At 30.1% G+C, this 22,002-nt stretch overlaps 2 protein-coding genes across 7 annotated transcripts in view; one reads left to right on the top strand and one right to left on the bottom strand.

Annotated features, from left to right (window-relative positions):
• p38b (p38b MAP kinase) overlaps positions 1 to 8,142 on the bottom strand; it is an 86,932-nt gene extending 78,790 nt beyond the window's left edge. For 5 of the 6 annotated variants that reach the window (XM_085824977.1, XM_085824975.1, XM_085824972.1 and 2 more), the window contains exon 1: positions 7,852 to 8,142. In XM_085824977.1, the coding sequence (XP_085681103.1) occupies positions 7,852 to 7,917 (66 nt within the window). In that variant the 5' untranslated portion in view covers positions 7,918 to 8,142. Of the gene's footprint in view, positions 1 to 6,248; positions 6,331 to 7,851 lie in introns of all 6 variants that reach the window. The other variant, XM_085824974.1, reaches the window with a different exon arrangement.
• Positions 8,143 to 8,517: 375 nt separating this feature from the next.
• LOC118204268 (EEF1A lysine methyltransferase 2) overlaps positions 8,518 to 22,002 on the top strand; it is a 37,003-nt gene continuing 23,518 nt past the window's right edge. The window contains exons 1-3 of the mRNA XM_035376605.2: positions 8,518 to 8,656; positions 17,061 to 17,126; positions 17,213 to 17,327. Coding sequence (XP_035232496.1) covers positions 8,541 to 8,656; positions 17,061 to 17,126; positions 17,213 to 17,327 — 297 coding nt within the window. The 5' untranslated portion in view covers positions 8,518 to 8,540. The remainder of the gene's footprint in view (positions 8,657 to 17,060; positions 17,127 to 17,212; positions 17,328 to 22,002) is intronic.

The raw sequence follows: 22,002 nt of genomic DNA on the forward strand, positions 1-22,002 counted from the left end.
TCGCATATTTTTTATTTTATGTTTTGTGACGAAATCACGTCATTTCGAGACATAATGGGCTATAGGAAAGCGAGATTTTAACTCTATACACTCCATTTTCACATTGTCATGAAACGCAGGCACTTAGCTATTTTACGAACTTAAAATAAATTTCGTGTTTCAATAAATCGATTAAATACGAATTTATTTAACAAAGTGAGCTTAACACCTTTTCAACGGAATACTTTCTAAAAAAGTTCATTTTTAAAAATGTACAGTTTATTTTTCTTTGATTTTTGTACACGTTAAACTTTCATCCTTGTGACTGCTTTTACAAAAAGAATTTTGGAAAAATGATAATATTTTGTAATGTAAAAAAAAAAATAAAATAAATTAAAGGAAGCTTCCGAGTACACTTCTCACATCTTTAAAAATGTGATTTTGGCAATAATTTTCCTTTCTTATTGTTGTTAATAGATTTTTGATGAAATGGCATCATTCTGAATAGTTTCATTCTTTTAGAAATATGGGTTTGGCAACAATTATTCATCGTATTTCTTATGTCACTGTTTTTAAGAGATTGGCCTATTTCATTGTCATTTTTTTATATATATAATACATTTTTATTGAATTTTTTTTGATAAAGTTGTTCTGCAGAGTAAAATTCTGCGCAGAATTTTTTGTTTTTTTTTTTAGTTTCTTTCATGTTATTTTTTGCTTATTTCACTGTTTGTAAGATATTGAAAAGTTTTGCATGATTTTTTTTCTTCAATGGAAAGTTGGTTAATTTTTTTTATTAGGATAATTAATACTTGTATTAAGGGATATAGCTTATTTCATTGTAATTTTTTTCTCTTGAAAATATAAGATAAAATATCATTAATTATACTTTGCTTTTCAGAATTTTTTGTTTTTTGTGTTCTTTTATGTTATTTATTGCTCATTTCATTGTTTTTAAGATATTGAAAAGTTTTGAGTGATTTTTTTAGGAAACAAAGTTTTTAACCTCCTTTATATCATTTGAGTTCTTAAGATTTTGCAAAGGGAAGTTGGTTAATTTATTTATTAGGATAATTAATATTTGTATTAAGGGATATTGCTTATTTCATTGTAATTTTGTTATATGTAATAACTTTTTTTTTTTATGAAGTTGTTCTGCAGAGTAAAATTCTGTGCAGTTTTTAAATTTAACGTTTGGTGTTCCCTTCAGCCATTTTTCTGGGACATTTAAAAGCCAGACGAAGGCTGGCAGCAAATCTGCTAGTGTTAAATAAGCAAATCCTATAGAACTTACTTTAAAGTATTTAAGTAATATTTTAATTCTTGTAAACATTGGTATGATGTTTTTAATTCGATATTCAATTTGAGTAATATTTTAATCCAATTAAATGTTGGTGCAATGTTTTTATAGCGGTGTTTTTATTCTATTATATGAAAGTAATAATTTAACCTTATTTTAGCATTTTATATTCTTAGTAAATGTATTTATTTACATTTGCCAACCACCTTAAAAAACAACGTTTTCAACAAAAAATTAATCCATTATTTTTAACGAAATTTATTTTTTTAAAGTTTTGAATACTTTACTATATGTGTAAAATACGTAAAAACAGCATTTTTCAAGATGGCTGACGACTAAACACCGCGCCAACAATTGTGTCAATGAAAATCGCCAAAAAACCGTGCAACTGTCTAAAAAAGTAGCACCGCAGAATTATACTGCATTATTATTGTACTATGCTGTAAAGTAACAATGCTATAAGACTGAGGGTTTGTTCATGGAATAGTACTTTTGTAATCTATTAGTATTAAAAATCATTGTTTCTTTGCAAATTAAAAAAAAAAAAAAAATCTGTTATAGCAGAGTATGCATTTTTATATTGTAAAAGAGATATTGATTATTATTAGTTTTCTATTTAATGTGTCAAAATGCTGGTTTGACAAGGACTTCTTCAATTGCAGGAGACCTACATCACTTATTTTTACTTTAGTACTTCCATTGTGAAAATAATGTTACGATCTTTTAATTATTTTCACAGAATAAAGTCTTTTGAGAAGGAAGAATATTTAAAATAAGCAGTTCTTATATATATATATGTAAGAAATTAATATAACAGCAATGTAATATTAAAAAAAATATTAGTAATTGTGTGAATATAACAGCAATGTAATATTAAAAAAAATATTAGTAATTGTGTGACAAAAACTGCAATAAGAATTAATCACATATACAGGATAGGTTAATATAATTTTGGTTAGATATTTTATATTGAAAAAATATTTTCTTATTTTTTAAATTATGATGTTAATTATAGAATAAATTATTTAAAATAAAACATTTTGATGTGTGTGTGATAGCTGAATGCAGCAGCAATCGGCCATACTGTAATAGTGAATGAATTTTATTTCTTTTCCTGAAAGAAATAATTTTTATAGAAAAAGATAATAAGAAAAAGGAAGAAAAATTAAGAAAGAAATATTTTCTTTGTAATTTCTTACTTAAGGAAATATTTTTCTTAAATTAACTGCACGGTTAATTGCATGAAAACAGTTTTAATGTAAGCATGAGGAAAAAAAAAAAAAAAAAAAAAAACTTAGTTTACTTTTAGATTGTAATGCAAATTAGTCATATTATAAATTTAAATGATTAAAATTGGTTATTTCTTAAAAGATTTGAAGTAAGCTTAATTCATTTACTCTTATCTATTTACTGTTGCTTTCATGATATCCCACATCACTCTTAGCCCTAAATTCCTGCGTTAACTTGCCCTTAAAAAACGGGATTTTCCTTCACATAACACAGCAGCATATTCTGCTGTGTGTTGGTCATAATACTGTTTTGTGCCATTTTTTTTTTAACTACATATGTTAGTGAAATAATGGGAGAATATTCTTAGAACTTCAGCCAGCGTGCGCTATAAATTTCGTCACTGGTCTGTGCTGCCATTGGTCTAAAGCTCCTTGAAGCTTTGTCCCCTTTCAGAAAAGTCAAATGGACCCACCCGGCCACCAACTGAGGACCACAGAATGGCTTTCTCCGATAAGTTGTGATGGCTGTCCATACCGGTTTTTTTTTAGTCAATATTGTTCGCTCAAGTTATAGACAGATCCAGTGATCATAGAATAGGCATCCAGAGGTTGTGCTGATTTCCGGATAGAAAAGATAAACCTTAATATTCAGACTAAAAGTGCAAAATAAATAAGACGTATTAGATACATTTAATTAAATTATTATATACATTATTGCAATATTTTATTATATGCATTAAATTATTATTACATATATAAATTGATTATATCATTCATTGTATTATATGTACACAGCATCGAGGTTTGCCAATTTCGCCTCATGCAAAGATTTCCAGTTTCGAATTCCAGTGTTAGAATCACTGTTGCTGTAAAATTTCAACAGTTTTTCTTTATTTTTCCATATATCATACACAATCATGTCGCAATTCCATACCATTCTGCTATAAATCGAGGAGCAGCACCTGCCTCCATCTTTTGCACTTTTTGTGTTACCGTCAATGCAATGTGTTTATGTTTTTCAACGTCGCAAGCAGTAAAATCATGAGTGCGTTTCTTATCTGTCATTGTATTTAAAAGGGCTGAAACTAAAAATATTCTTAATTTATCCACAAAATATCGGGATAAAAAAAAAGGCAGCACTCAACAATCTCGTGAAATAACAAAGCTTCAAAAATACAACGTGAATCGTGAACTTAACGAAGAGTTGAGTGAATCGTCTGCTTTTTTACCTCGATGCAGAGATTAGAGGGGAAAAACTTTTATTTTATTTTTTAAAACATTTTTTTATGTCAATAATTTGGTATTTCCGTTACGACTCATTATTATTCGGTAAGTACTTTTTCTTCGATATTTCGCACTCAATGTTGCAGTTTCCGGAACCTATAAACTGAATTTTTGTATTTTGAGAGGCAATGCGGATTTCAGGTATTTGACTGTATTATATTCTTTTGATTAAATAATAGAAGTAATACTTGATTGAATAATAGAAGGAAAGTCATCGGGTAGAGTAGACTTTAAGGTACCCCTTGTATTATGGCGAAGTTGTTTCATTTATGGTAGCCTGAGTAGTTGAATGTTATGGAAACCCTATTGTGACGTAATCGGATGCACGATTCTGGGAAATTTTGAATTATGGGATGTTTTGTAAGCGTTTTTATGGTGTGTGTTGGTTAGACGGTAGAATGGTCGAATGTAGTAAGATTAATTTGAAGTTTCTGTATGATTTGGAGCGAAAGGGGAAAAGAGCTTTAATTGATTGGTGTGTAAATGAAGGTTTACTTAGTAGCCATTATAAGTGTCCTGTATGTAGGAAGGATATGCGTCTAGTCGAAGGTAAAAACCGTTTAGATGAGTTTGTAGGAAGAAAGGTTCAGATGGTCACTATGTGAAGCGTTCTATCAGAACAAGTACCTGGTTTGAAAAAAGTCATTTGAATATGATTGATATTTTGATTTTCACGTGTCTCTGGGTATACGAAGCGAACTAGAAAATCATGGTAAGTGAATATTTGCTTTTGGTAGTGCTTAAGTGTATAACATGTTTTTCCTTTTTTATGTTATTTTATTGCTTGGTTTAAAATGTATTTTTTGTTTGCCTATATTGTAGAATTTGGTGCTCCTTTGACTTTTTAAGTGAAAATATATCGATGTGTACATGGACAATGTAAAGGGAGTGCGCAATGCCATTTTTGTGCAATTGCTTGTCTTGTTATTTTGGCTTTGTGTAGAGGCAATTTTAAAAATCGCCGCTTTGCAAACCAAAATAATGAGTCAAAGAATTGCACAAAATCGGTATCCATGTACTGCCAAAAATTGCCAAGTTTCACCAAGGGGTACCTTAAACTATACTTTTACCAAGTCATCTGTTTACTATTTTTTAAAAGCATATGAGTATTTTACATTTTTTGCAGAAATAACTAAGCCAAAAGATTGCAGTTTCTTAAACTGTTTCTGGGAAGCATGTGAAACTTACGCTGCTCAGTGGAGAGACGAATGACATAAATAACCTCAATCTTGCTTTGTGCTCACTAGCTAATATATGTTAGATGACCCACAGTGGCAATTGATTCGGCTAATCTTTGGAATATGGTAACAGGTAGTTTGGCGACATTTTGGTAAGGCGATAAAGGTTACTAGCTAGGACTTTAGCAGTGTACATGAATAAAGTCAAGAGTGTGCGCAATGCCGTTTTTGTGCAATTCTGAGATGTGTTTTTAAGTGAAAATAGGTCGACGTGTACATGGATACCGTGTATGTGCATCACGGCAAGCAGTTTGCGATTCTACACTTTCTCCCAATTTTGCACCTAATTTTTGTCATGATTAAGCACTTTTGTTCCATAAAAGTTCTAGCATAAGCATAATTTGGCTAGCAGATTGTTGGAAAAAAATGTTGAGTAAAACAAAAAACATGCCTTTACTTCGTGAAAACAAAGTGGCGTCCAAACAAAAACTAGCAGGTTGCTGTAGCAGGGTTGGTCGCCGAAGTTTCGCCAAAAAATCGCCAAGTTACCAAAATCCAAAGATTAACCATTGATTCTCACTAGAGAACTGGAACACGACATTTTCAGACACGTGTTTCGGACTCTCATAAGCAAAGTAAAATACATAGCCATACCCTACTGATGAAACGACGATTTTTTACATGCAACTAGAGAAACACAAACATTTTCACACACCAAAAATCACTTTCTTGCATGCAAAGAATGAAGTATTAAGCCAAGCTACATAAAAATCATGAGAAATTTTAAGAATAAGAGAAAGTCGGGAGAAATATGTTGAAAATAGGATTGGCAGGAGTATGGTCAGAAATCGGGAGTCTCCCACCTAAAATGGTAGAGTTGGCAACTCTTAATTTATCATTACATAAAAAGAACTGATTATTCTTTTTTATCATTTACTTAATATGGCAAGTTTTACAATGTAATCAAAATAAAGTTCAGTGTTAGTTTGGAGACCCTTAAGTTAATGCCTAAGGAAGCCCTTTGCTCGACTCACTTTGTCATTATTGTCCTGTGATGCCATCTTTTCGTCATGCTGTGCCATTGCTGCCTTGACTTTAAGATTGAAGCAAGGTTTGTGGTTTAGGATCCAAACATTTTATCACAAAGCCAATGCATATTCGGACAATGATTGTCTGTCTAATCGTAGAAACACCTTCATGAAAGGTGGTTTTTTTTTTTTTTTTTAGGAAAGCCAGCTTTTATTTATCTAGCACCTGGAAAAAATATTGGCTACTCACGTAGGCAGTCTGTTAGCTTTGATTTGAACCAGGGTTGAATTATGAATGTTTGATGATACTACCCACTTGATCATCTCAGTATCTGAAAACAAATTTTTATGGAAAGAAATGATATAAGTAATTTGGAACCAATAAAATAATAATAAATGGTACCATTCCGTTACGTGCTCCCTGCAGACATTTTGACAATTTTTTAATTCTAAACAAATAATTATAAGAATAGTTTATAGATAGGAATTTATTACTTATAAAGAATTTTTTCCCTTCTTACTTACCCCCCCCCAAAAAAAAAAAAACTGCACGCTGAAATGAACAATACACTAAATGGGAGACATAAATTTACAAACATCTGCTAATATGACAGAAAACATTTCAGTCTTCAGACAAAGCATATTCACATGATTTCTACTACAAAAAAGTCAAATGTTGACATACTGCTTCTTTGTATTTACTCTAATATTTGGAACTGCTCTAAAATGGTCCGACAGATTGGGTATGACAACTTACAAATGCATCATTAAAATTAAATAAATGATTTCACTGTAAAGTAAGCATATTCTGTAGCTTTCAACTCAGATGATTTATAACCTTTCCAGCAGTCAGAAAATATACTTAATTCATCTGCTACATTATTTTCTAGCATGTCCATTATAGTCTTAGCACCGAGATCTGGAGTAGCAACTAGGATTCATTCTCCCGTTTCTCAACACAGACCTCCAAAAACCTACTATGAAGGTAATATATGACTTACATTATGTTTTCTTTTTGTGAACAAGCTTTTATCAATTTCAGTGATTTTGATGACCCCATCAATCTTAGTTTTACAACGAGACACCAAAGAATTGCAGCAAATCTCTTCTACTGACATATTGTGATTTAAATTACGCTGTTGTTTACAATAATCAATGGTAGTCAGCTCTTTATATTACAAATAAATAAACTGTAAACTGGCAAGAAACGGAATGTGTTTCATATTTCCATCTCAAAACATACTCCTTTTCAGATGCCTTTCTCTTCTCTGCAAGACTGAATATAAATTTAACCTCCAGCAAATATTTCACTTTTATCAGACACTTATTTGAACACAGACTTTCTTTATAGACATCCTTTATTGTGAAAGAATATAACTGCCGCTTGTTCAATGCTTGGTAAATCCAAAATTTTCAAATTTACTATGGTAAAATACAAATTGAACACACAAAACAACGAATTAGAAAGAAATGACCTTCACAAGGGAAGCAAATCAACAAATGGTTTGGTCAGCAGGCACTGATGAATAGTTAAATAAAATAAAATTTCAAATGTTACCGTAGCATTCTTTTCCATTATGCACCTGTCATGCTTTTTGATGCCTGGCAGATGATGATCTATTGACAATCATCCGCTTTGTAATGTCTGTATTTGTCATCTATAAACTATTTAAAAACCTTACAAAATACATCGCAGGTAGATAACAGAAAAATACCTAATGAAACAAATACATTTAAATCTAAATAAACCTCACTAACAAAATTATGATCAGACGAAGTTAGTTGATGTTGATGATCTGACAATCAAACAGTTATATGGCTCACACAATAAAATTATTATTCAGTCTACTTACCATACTTGCCCATAGGCTCCAGAGCCCACAGGAGCTAAGGACTGATACCGTTCTGGTACCTCCCATATAGTCTTATTTAATTCTATTTTGATAAAGCCGCTTTTCATTTTTTGAAGCTCTTTTGTGATTTCGTATTATGTACCAATAAAAAGAAACACAGGAGAAACCTCTGACTAATATAGAAATAATAAAAAGACAGACTCGTCGGCTGTCAACTAAGATATTAAATATCGCTTCATATCTATTACCTCTATTCACCACAAAAACACATTCACTACCTTGAACTTTAATACAAGTGTTGCCAATTCTAAATTTCAAATTATGAGTCAACTTGAGACCTTTTAAAGACGTAGAACTCAGTTTCGTGTTCATAATAAGATTCGTGTACCTTTTTAAAATATAAATTCTCTTTTAAAAATTAATTTTGTAAATATAACAAGAACTAAAGGAAATATTAGCAAATAGCCTGAACTCACTTTTCATATATAAACATCAAGGAAGTACTCATTCTATGCATAAAACTGTTTAACAATTTTGATTTTAAAAGTAAAATTTTAAAATGTAGGCATGACTGAAATCTAAGGAAGAATACTGCTCAGTACTAAAATTCAAGTTTTTCCATACAGGGAAATTTTATTTAGGAAAAATTTTACCTTTCGTTAGATTTACCAGAGAGAAAGACTTGACGGATGCAAAACAAGATGTTTGTACATTTTACTCCGTGGTCCGGTAGATCTACCACATGTGTATGTTTCCAAATGTCTGAAATAGGTTCACCTGAATGCAAGTTGGGCCGCAAAGAATAGTAATTGAAGCCTACCATTTGTCTAAATTGTCATGTGTTGATATGTTATTCTGATTATTGTCGTATGTTCATATAAGGGTGATATGAAAGTGACAAATTATTTTCGATTTACATTACTCTGTGTGATCATTTCATCATCATTTGTTTATTCTATTATATTTAAAAATTAATTGTACATGAGAATATGTTTGTACGTTTTAAATGTATAGTATTTTATTATTAAATAACAGTCAACATTTTCTAATTTTATTATTAGTTTTTATTAAAATATGCAATGGCTCCCAAAACTGTTCGTGTTTCAGTGAAATATTGCTTTAGTCATTATTAAAAATTAATATATGAGAATGATTTGGTAATATCCGTAAATTTCTCTTAGCAAAAATACATTAGTTATTTTATGGCCATAGTAAAAGGTTCTTTTGGGGAGGATCAATAAATAAAAAGTAACAGAAAAGTTACCTTAAAAAAGTCTTGGCAAAAGTATATTTCAGAGTACCTCTTGGCGAATTTTTGGCGCCATTTCCTATTTACATCCAACACCCTCCCCAGTAAAATGGCGTCCGAATCATATAATGCAATAAAACATAATTAAAACAATAAATATATAATCTCAATAAACTTCATTTTAAATCAAACAAGGAAGTAACATAAAAATGTAAATACTTGTTACTAATTCTATGCAGTACAAAAAGGAAATATCGACTTATTTAAAATTTCTGCTCCTTTGATAGGTGTGACATGCAGAATTCCTTAACAGCTCCCAAAAACTGTCTATTACCTGAACTAGAATCTGTATCCTGCAGTCACCACATAAATTCACAAAAATAAGAATCAAATTTAACTCGATCTTAATCATTTTAGTATTAGCTTCATACACATACATCCACATAAAAATCAAAATCTTAATAATACTCAAATGACTCTCCTCAAGCCATGATCCCTTTCTAATGGAATGCTTTATATAATGAGCGTTTGAACCTTTCTTGCACAAAGCCATCTGAACGATCTTTTCTTTCGACCATGCACATTTCTTTTGTTAAAGTAGGACACTTATGATTACTGAATAAACCTTCATTTACACACTAGTCAATTAATGCTTCTTGTTACTTTTCTGTTTTACCAGCACAAATCTCGCCAAGCAGACTTTATTGGCGACAACACAGTATACACATAAAAACAATGTTAGTTCTAAGAATTTTTTTAGTTTGAAGGCATAAACATTTTAATATCATTAAAAATTTTGTAAAAAGACAGTTTAAGAATTTACTATGCTTTCATAGTACAACATCCTGATTCACCTGTTCATATCATGCGACTCCAAGTGATCTCATCTCACATAAACTAGGCTACAAAAATCTAATTCTCTCAGTAATTATCTACATTCATTTCAATTTAAATCTTAATATGAAATACAAGTTTAAATGCAAAAATTATTTCAATTTGTACAAATAGCTTACTCAGAAATTATGTAAAACTGCAGTACTTTATGTCACTAGGCCATTCTCATTAGAATTGATGAATTTAACCCTTGACTTTGCCTTTCTTTCGCCTTCGGGTGAGCGGTGTGATTGCATCCTAATTGACGTAATTATCGCGAATGGCCTTGGGGCATAAAATTGAACTATGTGGAAAAAATTATGTGTAATTTTATGCCAGTATTGGAAGAAACAATCAATCTGATAAAAAATGTCTGCAACTTGTTTTGAAAATGAGGCGTAAAAGGTTACCAGTGAGGATATTCCGTTTGGCATTGGTTGTACCATTTTTGGTGACTTTATCACCTACGCCGGCAAAATGGAAAAGTGCCGCTTCTTTTTCCATTCATTCCAAAACGTATAGAAATTTTAGATTAACCTTATCACAGGCAGTCATTTTACAGTGTACAGCACAAAATAAGCAGCGTACTTCCTACGTGACATCCAATGCAGAAATAAGGTCTCAGAAATTTAAATCACCGCAATGACTCATTACAACTAGTCATGTCATAATAGTGTTTCCATAACATTCAACTACTCAGGTTACCGTAAATGAAACAACAACTTGGTAATAATCCAAGGGGTACCCTAAAATCTGGAGTAGCCAAAGTCTTCATATACTTTAAAGCACCATTTTCAAACTGTGGTACATATGTTTAGTGGTATAGTTTTTACAGAAAAAAAATTAAATGAATGTAAAATTGTGCCCCTTTTAACATTTTGTTTTAATCTTTATTATTCAGAAACACATATATTTTTGAAGTTTTTGACTTTTATGACTCTAGCTGTAATATTGAAATGACAACTTTTCCAAGAGCTTCAAACAATTTCCCAACATTACATTTTGCAAGAATTGTAGGTGCACTCCAGTATACTCATAATATACTTATTTATATTTTATTGTAATGTAAAAGTTTCATTTATGAATATAATTAAATAATATAAATTTAAAGGGTTTTTTTTTTTTTTTTTTTTTTTTTTTTTCCTTTGATTACATACACTCCATTTAGGATGCATCGATTTTTAATAGCAAAACACTTTTATGGTGTTGAAAAGTTTGAGAACCCCTGCTTTAAAGAAATCTGCACATATTAGTAAATATTATAGTATTTCTGTTAGTTAGTATTTTGCAGGATATCTTGCAGTGTTTATAACGGCTTTCAAACATCTGCACATAAAGTTCAAGTTTTTTTTAGTCCAAAGAGGCTTTGTTCCTGAAGGATTATTGTTTTCATTTTGCGTTTAATCACTCTGAATGTTTGTTTCACTTTTTAAACTGTTGATATCATGTATTATTGCCCTGTATTATATTTGAAGAAATTAAATAATGAAGAATCTGCATACAAATTATCACTTGAAGATACCATCGCAGATGTGAGTTTTTCAGGTTTTAAAAGTAGTAAATGAATATTCGCGTAATGATTTGCGAGCACAAGAAGGAATGAGGCGTGAGGTTTCAGGCTTTAAAAGTAGTAAATGCATATTTGCATAACGATTTGTGAGCACAAAAACAAACAAGGAATATTTTTACTTTTATATTCCATATTTTTTAATTACTAATACATTTATAAACGTTAAAAAATTTAATAAGCCCAAGAATTCTTAAATTTTTTATTAAAAATATTTTTGGAAAAAAAATGTATGTGTTTCTCGCATTGTGATAAAACAATGGTACCTAGAGCTGTCAAATTTTGCATGACGTAATCCTACTGCGAATATGGGCACCTGGAAGCCCAAATTTGAAATTTGGAATTTGTTTTATTATCAATTTCATATTTTGCAAAACTTTTACGAATTTCTGATTAATGAACTCGAGGATTTCAAAGCGAGTAATGGCAACGTTGTACAGAAAAAATATTTTTATCTCCAGTTCGTAAGACTGTGTATCGGAAATTCTAAAGATATGCTCAATTTAAAATTATTTTGCGATATTGCTCTTGAACTGAATTTTATGGTTTAAGTGCAAAGAACATGATCTCTACTTATAATAAAAGAAAGAGTCTGTCTGCATGTGTGTCTTTTGTTCGCGCTACGCGTAAACTAATAGACCCACGGTTATGAAATTTCGTACATAGGTGCATTTAGACAAGAGCCAGTGCACCTTGAAGCGATTTTTTCGAAATTCGAATTATATTTATTTTATTTTTTGTTTTGTGACGAAATCACATCATTTTAAGACATAATGGGTTATAGGAAAGCGAGATTTTACCCTACACACTCCATTTTTACATCGGCATGAAACATAGGCACTTAGCTATTTTACGAACTTAAAATAAATTTCGTGTTTCAGTAAATCTATTAAATACGAATTTATTTAACAAAGTGAGCTTAACACCTTTTCAACGGAATACTTTCTAAAAAAGTTCATTTTTAAAAATGTACAGTTTATTTTTCTTTGATTTTTGTACACGTTAAACTTTCATCCTTGTGACTGCTTTTACTAAAAGAATTTTGGGAAAATGATAATATTTTGTAATGTAAAAAAAAAAAAAAAAAAAAAATTAAATGAAGCTTCCAAGTACATTTCTCACATCTTTAAAAATGTGATTTTGGCAATAATTTTCCTTTCTTATTGTTGATAGATTTTTTGATGAAATCGCATCATTTTGAATAGTTTCATTCTTTTAGAAATATGGGTTTGGCAACAATTATTCATCGTATTTCTTATGTCACTGTTTTTAAGAGATTGGCATATTTCATTGTCATTTTTTATATATATAATACATTTTTATTGAATTTTTTTCATAAAGTTGTTTTGCAGAGTAAAATTCTGCGCAGAATTTTTTGTTTTTTGAGTTTCTTTCATGTTATTTTTTGCTTATTTCACTATTTGTAAGATATTGAAAAGTTTTGCATGATTTTTTTTTTTCTTCAACGGGAAGTTGTTTAATTTTTTTATTAAATGTTATGCTCTCTTAAGTTAAATGTCTGCAATGTGACTGCTGACACATTTTCTCAGAAGATTCCTAAAGTATCATAACATTTCAATATTTCAGAAAAAGAATCATTCAAACTACTGAGTAAGAAACTGTTTAAAAAACTTTAATTTTATTGTAGAATTTTTATATAATTTTTTATGTGGTTTTGGTGGTGGTTAAGAAGAGGGATATGAATTATGCTTTAACAAATGTTTAATGCACATCTCATGCAATCAGTTTGCTAAAAATTCAAGCTGTATGTGTTTTTCTGGAGATGCATTAGGGCCATATGCAAGGGAGGGTTGGAATTTCAACAAAGAGAAAAAACTTACGCAGCCATCGATCCCAGGTGTGTCTTTTAGGCATTTTTCCGGTATGTTTAAAAGCCAGACAAAGGCTGCCTGCATAGCGGCTAGTATTTAATAAATAAAGGTAACACACAAAATGTTAAAAAACGCCCCTTTGGACGTAATTTAAAATCTGAAACCTTTTGGATTTTTTGTTGTTGTTTTGCATTATCTGCATCAGTATTTCATTATTCTTGTTTTTAATTTGTTTTTTGTTTTTATGTTGTGTCTTCATACTCTAACCGCTGATTCTTTCCAAATGCATTCTATCAAGTTTTAATCTAGTGAGAAGTGTTTTCAGAACTTGTGGGAAGTATTGAGGGTCGTGTGCTTAGTATCGTTATCCTGATAAAAAATAAAGTTGATTTCAATACCAAAATTTTGGATGGATAAATTCAAATTATCTTTTAAAACATTTAAATAAAGATCATGGTTCATTATGACATCAATAAATACTAAATTGCCTAATCCTGATGCTGACATGCATCCCAACACAATGACACCTCAACCACCATGTTTTATTGTTCCAACCAAGTTCTTGGGATTAAGTTCCTCATTTTTTCTTCTTCATACAGTTATATGCCCATGAGAACCAAAAATGTTAAATTTGTTTTTGTCTGCAAATAAGACATGGTTTCAATACACTTTGAGCTTATTTATAATTTATTTTGTGAAGGAAAGAATAAATGTTCTATTTTTTTGCACTTGCAAAAAATTTCCTTTGAGCAGAGCACCCATGTAACCCAGCTGATCCGAGTGCTTATTAAACACTTTCAAGTGAAGTAGAAAATTTTTCAATAAATTCTGTAGAAATCTTTACAGAACTCAAATGTGGATTTTTCACAAATTTTGTAACTATAAATCTCTGATCACATTAACTTTGCCAGACAACCTCTTTTTACTTTGTTTTCAATTCCATTTTCGTTAAAGTGTTTTATCTCATACTACACCATAGAATGGGATAAATTTACTAATTTAGTGATATCCTGGATTGATTTTCCACCCTTATGATGAAAAATGACCTATGTTTCAATGATATATGTTGTTTCATTACAACTACAACTCATTTTTAAATATTAAATAAAATATAACAGAGAAAGTAAAGAATAAAGCCAAGCGAATTTATAATTGTCATCAAAATGCAAAAATAAAAAAAAGTAGCAGATGATAGTCTTATTTATGAAAGTTTCCGAAAATATTTCATTGTACGATCACTTCAGTGCCATGTTTTATCTAAACCTCCTTACATTTTTCAATTTTAGAAAAGTCAGTATTATATTAAAAAAAAATTTAATTGTTTAGTTTTATTCAAAATTGCATGGAGATGATATGAAAAAATATTGGGCTTTATATTCAAACTCGGTTCAGACTACAATGCTTTTTCTACAAATTCTTAAAGTCTACAAATATTTTTGGGAGCCATAGTACTATATGCATTTTTTGAACACCATATTCTATCACTATACTGATATTTCGTGTTTTATAATAAGATCCATGTAAATCTTTGAATGATGATTTCAGTGATTATGATTCATATTGCACATTTATTGAAGAATTTCTGTTAAAAAATTAACCGATATTGATAATCTGTACATAATTTTCACTTGAATTTATTTGGAAATTATAAACATCTTAGAATAATTCTGAGGGCACTTTAAATGACTGTCTTGTATGCTTTTAAAGAAGATCTTTAATTCCATTCAATGTGAATTTCCTCCCAACACTGCGATTTCTTTTCCATTTAATTCAATTCTCTCAAACATCTCAACTATTGAATTCATCATGCGTATTGTTCTAAAAGTTATTACTTATATAAACTTATATTACAATTATATTTAAAAACTTATATTACACAGAGATAAATTAAAACCTCAATTTTTTGTGATTAGCACTTGTATAATATTTCACACTCTATTGCAGTGTGATGATTGCTTTTTATAAAACATATTGTAATATATGTTATTAAAAGTATGCTTCTGTATATCATCTTATATAAGATTTTTCACCTATTATTCATAGCAGCAGACCAGTATTATAGTGGATAAAGCCACAAAGAATAAAAGGGGGCAATTTTGGAGAGTCAGGAAAGTAAGAACAATTGCTGAAAATTCAGACTTTTTTAAAATTTAAGTCGAGAAAAATCAAATTTTCTTAAAATCAAGGAGATTTAAACTGGGTTCAGTTGGTCCTTAAAAGTCCTTAGGTTTTTTTGAAATAATTGTTGGTCCTTAAAAGTCCTTAGTTTAGGCCCATATCTGCAAAAGGTCCTTAGCTGTAGTGATCTGACATTTCTGTTCGTTTTTTATGACTGCAGTTTTGAGTTTGAATTAACATTGGGGAGAAATATTTTTCGATTCATTGATGAATATGTATTCAATTCATTGACGAATATTGCATGTGTAAACGCATAATACGTTTGCACATACGCGTTTAATGTATAACGGACGGTATAAGCTAGGCTAAAATTGTCTAAGCCATTTCAGTTAACATTGCAGATTGCGCTGTTCCTTAATCTTCTAATTTTATCCGTCTTATTATTTTTTGCAGACTGTTACATTTTTATTAATGTAGACAATTTTATAAAAATTGTTCTAACAGTTCAACTTTCGATTATGTCAAAAAGAGTTTCCAATTCTGAGCTGCCAAAGGATCTACAAAGCGAAAGCATGTTTCGATGATTCCATTAAACAAAAAGTGGAATTGCTGCAAAAAATGGATAAAGGCCTATCCGTCTCAAAATACTTTATGGGTGAAGTATGGCATTGGAAAGTCCACTATATATGACGCAAGAAAAAGGAACTTTTTGAATTTTTTGTGGAAGCATCTTTAAACAACTTACATTGAAAGAAATGTTTAATAAAGTAGACAAATAAGTATTAAGCTTTTTTTTTTTTTTTTTTTCTTTTTTTTTTTTTTTTTTTTTTGTAAATTTAGATACGCTTTAGATCATAATTGTTTTTTATTTCATAAATTACAATTTCATATTTTTAATTGTATAATTTCTGCATGCCATCTTACCAGATTTAAATTGATGATCTATAATCCGGAATCGCCGAAGTCCCGATGAGTTTGGATTACGGACTTTGCACTGTATTATGTTCCAAACAAATAAACAAATTTTACCTTTTAGTTAAGTATGCATTTTGAAAAGCATTCAATGAACCTACTTATAAGAGCATATTTGTTTCTTTTTTTCTGATGATAAACTCTCAATAATAACTTATTCAAAACAGCTGTTTTATTTAACAGTTTTGGAACAAGCCAGTGTACAGTTGAAGAAATTTTAGTGCAGATTCTTTCATTAAAAGCAGATCTCATAAGTGCATATTTTAAAATCAATTTAAGTCATTTTTAAGTCAAATATTATTATTTATCAATAAAAATCATTGAAACTTAAAATACGATAAAAAAGAATATGTATAAAGTGGGGAATGTTATTTTTAATAACTAACTGTAATAACTGTACCTTAACGGTGTGGTTGCTTGAGTTTGGTGAATTCTGAAAACATCATGACTTTCATTAAGATATTCCTCTTAATATGTAAGTGCCAAACAGTCCAACTCAACTCCTTTTGTTCATATGAGAAAGCAAAATTAAACATGCTTCTAATTTTTTTATTAATGTCAATTTTTTAAGACAAATTATCTGCTATTTTCTTTTTAGTTGGGATGAATTTTATGCTCAAGAACTGCAAAATTTCCAAGAATTTGGTGACACTGGTGATATATGGTAAAATAATATATTTCAAAGTAAAACTAATTTTCTTGCAAATGCTATTTTGTATAGTAAAAATTTCTTCCTATGCTCTTGATTAGGTTTGGCAAAATAAATTTGGAACGTATTGTTGACTGGTTATTGCAGAGTAAAATAAATAAATCCTCTCCTGTGCTTGATATTGGTTGTGGAAATGGAATGACCTTAATATCATTGGTAAATATTTGAATTTTATTGTGATTTTTTAAAGGTACTTGGATATCAAGTAGTTTTGTTTTGATATCATTAGATAAGCTTTGAGCTATGAAAGTTTTACTCCCTGGCAGGATGATCGCTGATAATAGTACTTTTATAGTATGTCTAATACTTTTCGTAAATATCTGGTTGTAAATGTTGTAATGAAAGTTTTACACCAAAAAACATTCTTAATAAAGTTAGAAAAAAACATGAATGCAGTATCCCAAATTGATGATTTTCTGCCAGTGTTTTGGTAGTTTTGTCAAGCCTTCAGCCCAGAAATTTGGTAGCTGTGAATCCAAAAACAGATCGACCTTATTTTTGATGTCCTGTGCAGAATAGAAGATAGCACCAGCAAGATGTAGCTGTAGGTGTGAAAAAAGGTCCAAAGGAGCGATGTTGGGCTATATGGTGGGTGCGGTAAAAGACCCCATTCGTGTCTGTGCAGAGTCCAGCTGGTGAATGCAGACACATGTGGTCTTGTATTATCTTGATTATATTTAACCTTAGTACCTTATTTCCTTTTTGCACCGGAACTCAGTTTGACGTTTTTCCCTTGATAGCAGCGTCAACTCGTATTAGCATCTCACTGTACCCCTTACTGTCTAGGGTTTTACCTTTTTCTATATGCTCTTCGTGTTTAATACCATGGCAGTCCCACCAGATACAAAGCATATTCTTTCTGTTAGTCAAATTGTGCTTTGCGATGCTGCCAACAGGCTCACCAAGCACAGACCAGCCCCTTTTTCAACCCTGTGTTGTTGAACTAATTTTTTTGTCACACATGACAATCTGTTCTGTTCTTGCATTGATATTTGAGCAAATTAATGCAGGCCTAAAATCATCTTACCTTATCTGCTTGAGTCAGCTCATGCGGCATCCAGTGATTGAACTTGAACATTAAGCTTATGTGATGCATAGCGTGACTAATTGACATGGCACTAACATCTAACTCGTTAACAAGCTCTCGAGTGGTTTTATACTGATCTTCTTCCACAAGTTCTTGCAGGCAGACCTCATCAACATCAGGAGGTCGGTCAGAGCACTGTGCTTCTTGAATGTCATAGTCCTTGTTTTTAAACTTTTGGTACCAAACCTTCACAGTGTCATATGATACAACATTAGTACCTAAAGCAGTATACATGATTTGGTGACATTCTGTAGCTTGCGACAGAACTTAAAGTAAATGACGGTTCTAATCTGATAGCATGATAGTTCCATTTCAGACACCTTGTAGTTAATGATAATGATATATATATATATATATATTTTTTTTTTTTTTAGAAATTCACAACACTATGTTCTAAAGCAAGCCTCTTTCTTTCAAATGCCAGAAATCGTTTGTTAAAGTGCAATTAAACACACCAATATGAACTGTCTGCTCAGATGATGTTTGCAGTGATGGAAAACTTTCATTAAAGTGTGATATTTAGTATTCTAGTACATTAATCATCTGACCTACTGCTTACTGTATTTCTGTGTCAACCGTTTTCAGAAACAAAAGTTGTTGTTAAAGTGTATTTTGCACCAATGATAGACAAGTGTGATGTTAAAACATACTACAACAATGTTATAATATAATATCTTTGTTTTGGCTTCCTGTAACCTTGACTAATTTTCAATAAGCTTCTGAAGTATCTCACCCACCTCATTTTTAATCTACACCATTTTGGTTTTTTGTGATAAAAACTTCCAATAATCAGTAGCATTTAGTGAATTTTCAGCTACAGGATTTAAACATTTTGAAGTTGATCACCAATGTAATTTTATACATCCTAATACTGGTATACATACTCAAGATTCTGAAAGACTAAGAATAAAAAAAATGGGATAATAACCGCATGATACTAATACTAGTGAAATGGAAGCAAAAGATACTATGTAGATTAGTATTGAAGTGGATATGCATGGTGCCAAGTTCACAAAGCAGATGACTAATTTTCTTTTTTTCCACAAATGCCATGAGGAATTTTTAGCCACCGGAATGATTAGCATAAGTTTTAATGAATTTGTTTGTCAGATATTCTAAAATTTTAAGCTCTCTCTCTCTCTTTTTTTTTTTTTTTTTTTTTTTTTTTACAGCCCAAAAGGTGTTAACCCAAAAGATATATTAATTTCGTTTTGGCATTTTGCGTTTGCTTTATTATCAATTTCATATTTTGTAACACTCCAATGAGTTTTTGATTAACAAATTCAACAATTTCAAAGCAAACAATGGCAAAACATTTTTTAAAAAAAATTTCCAGTACGTGAGATTGTGTAATGGAAATTCTAAAGATGTGCTAATTTTAAAAATATTTTGTGATATTGCTGTTGAATTGAATGTTATGGTTTAAGTGAAAAGAACGTTTAATAAATAAAGGTAATGTACAAAAAGTTTAAAAAAAAAAGGTCTAAAAGCTTTCAGATTTTGTTTCCCCCCCAAAAAAGGTGCAATTTGCCTAAAAGGACTATTAATTTCGTTTTGGCAGTTTGCGTTGGTTCATGATAAATGTCAGTTCACTTTTCAAATTGTTGCCACCAAACATTACAGCCCTCTATTATATTTAGAAAAATTAAATAATGAAAAATCTGCATAAATGTATGCATGTTCCTCGTATTGTGATAAAACAACGGTACCTACAGCCATCAAATTTTGAATAACATATGTTTCTTCCTTGAATATGGGCATCTGGAAGCCCAAATTTGGAAATTAGAATTTGTTTTATTACCTTTTTTATATTATGTAAAACTTAAATGAATTTTTGATTAACTAACTCAACAATTTAAAAGTGAGCAATGGCAACACTGTACGAAAAAACATTTTTTTATCTCCAGCGTACGAGACTGTCCATTGGAAATTCTAAGGATATGCTCATTTTAAAATTATTTTGCGATATTGCTCTTGAACTGAATTTTATGGTTTAAGTGCGAAGAATATGATATTTAATAAATAAACGTAACACACAAAACATTAAAAAAACACCCCTTTTGGCATAATGTAAAATCTGAAGGTTTTTAAAAAGTATATTCAAGCACAATTAATATTGAGTATTAGTATATACAAAGAAGGATCGTGCAGAATCTCAGCCAACTTTCATTGTCAGTGAGAAAATACGTAAGTATTGTTTCTTCCTGCAGAGTAATAGTAATAAAAATTATATGAGAGAGTTAAACCTTTAAACGTATACCTCAGCCTGAGGTAAAAACATATACCTCAGGTTGAGTGCAGTAGGATATGTTATTTAGGTAAGCCAGATTGGTTTTACTGTGCTACAGAATCCTTTATTAATGCATTTTTTTTTTGTTTATTTAAATATTCATTCTACCAAAAGTAGTAAATCTAGATTTAAATTAGTAATTTGATTGAATATCACCTTTGTCTTCTAATTTCATCAGTAGAAAATAAAAATAATCATGAAGTATTTTATGAAATCTAAAGGGTTTACTAATTATACAACTAAAACAATAAATACAATGCTTAATTTTTAAACATAGAAAATATGTATACAGGGGATTAGAGCAAAAGCTTTTTGGAAATGAGTGTAGATGACCATTGATTTCAGAAAGTGACACTAGTGAAAACTTGTCCATTCCTCTTAAAAATTCACTGTTAAAAATGTTAGCCATGTAACAAGCTGTTTTTTAACCTCAACCAACATTTCTCAAACTTCTGTTTAGGTGGAGACTCCTTTTATAGATTAAAAAGTTTTGCAAATGACCTTAGTCTTGTCTCTTTCAAAAGCAGTTTTTTTAGCTGCTTTGTGACCAGTGTATTTATATTTCTAAAGTATAGTTCATTAAAATTTATCTAATTTTATGTTGTTATTAGGAAATTAAGTTAGGAAAATTTATATTTATTTTTAATAATTCAAGGATATTCAAGTTGGTATAATTTTTACCTTGTAATGACCATGTTCAGAGCATTTTTTTAAAGCAGTATAGGTATACTATAAACACATTTTTTTCATTTATTTTCTACAGAGATTAATTATGGAATATCAAAATTTAATATATACTATTATTTTCCTGCCAAAAAATATTAAATAAAGTGAAATTTTAGGCAAATTTAAAAACAACTTGAAACATTCTATGTGAAAAAATATTAAAGTTCTTTAAAAAGAAGTCATACACTAAATTACTTACATCTAGAGAAAAATGTATAATTTTAAGGATATCTTAAAAAATAATAAAAAAAAAATCAGCATTTTGAAATTTTTTATGAGATTTTTGATAAATTCATGATGTCATTATTTTAATAACAGGCCACAATTTCAAATATGATAAACATATAAATATTCTGGTATGACATTCTCTAAATCAGGGTTTCTTAAACATTTTTCAGTCATGACCCCTTTTTATCAGTGAGATTTTTTTGCACCCCATAATATTTACAAAAATTTTGTGGGATCCCAGAAGTATTGTGCAAATTGGACACACGCGTGAGTGAAACTGCCAACTTTTTCACTTGTACTGTAATATACTATTGCAGTTTTAGGTCATTAATTTTAATGTCTAATTTTAAGACATAGAACAATGTGAAAATTTGAAATAAGTAACAGATGAAATGACAGCGTCATGGGCAAACCAAGGAAATTTAACGTTTATATTATAAAAAGAATGCCTCGGAATGTTTTCATTTTTTTCTTTGCATGTATTGTCTTATCATTATCTA

The sequence above is a fragment of the Stegodyphus dumicola genome, chromosome 10 (genome assembly GCF_044657685.1).
Source record: "Stegodyphus dumicola isolate Sdum_Otavi_A_Nest chromosome 10, ASM4465768v1".
NCBI lineage: Eukaryota > Metazoa > Arthropoda > Arachnida > Araneae > Eresidae > Stegodyphus > Stegodyphus dumicola.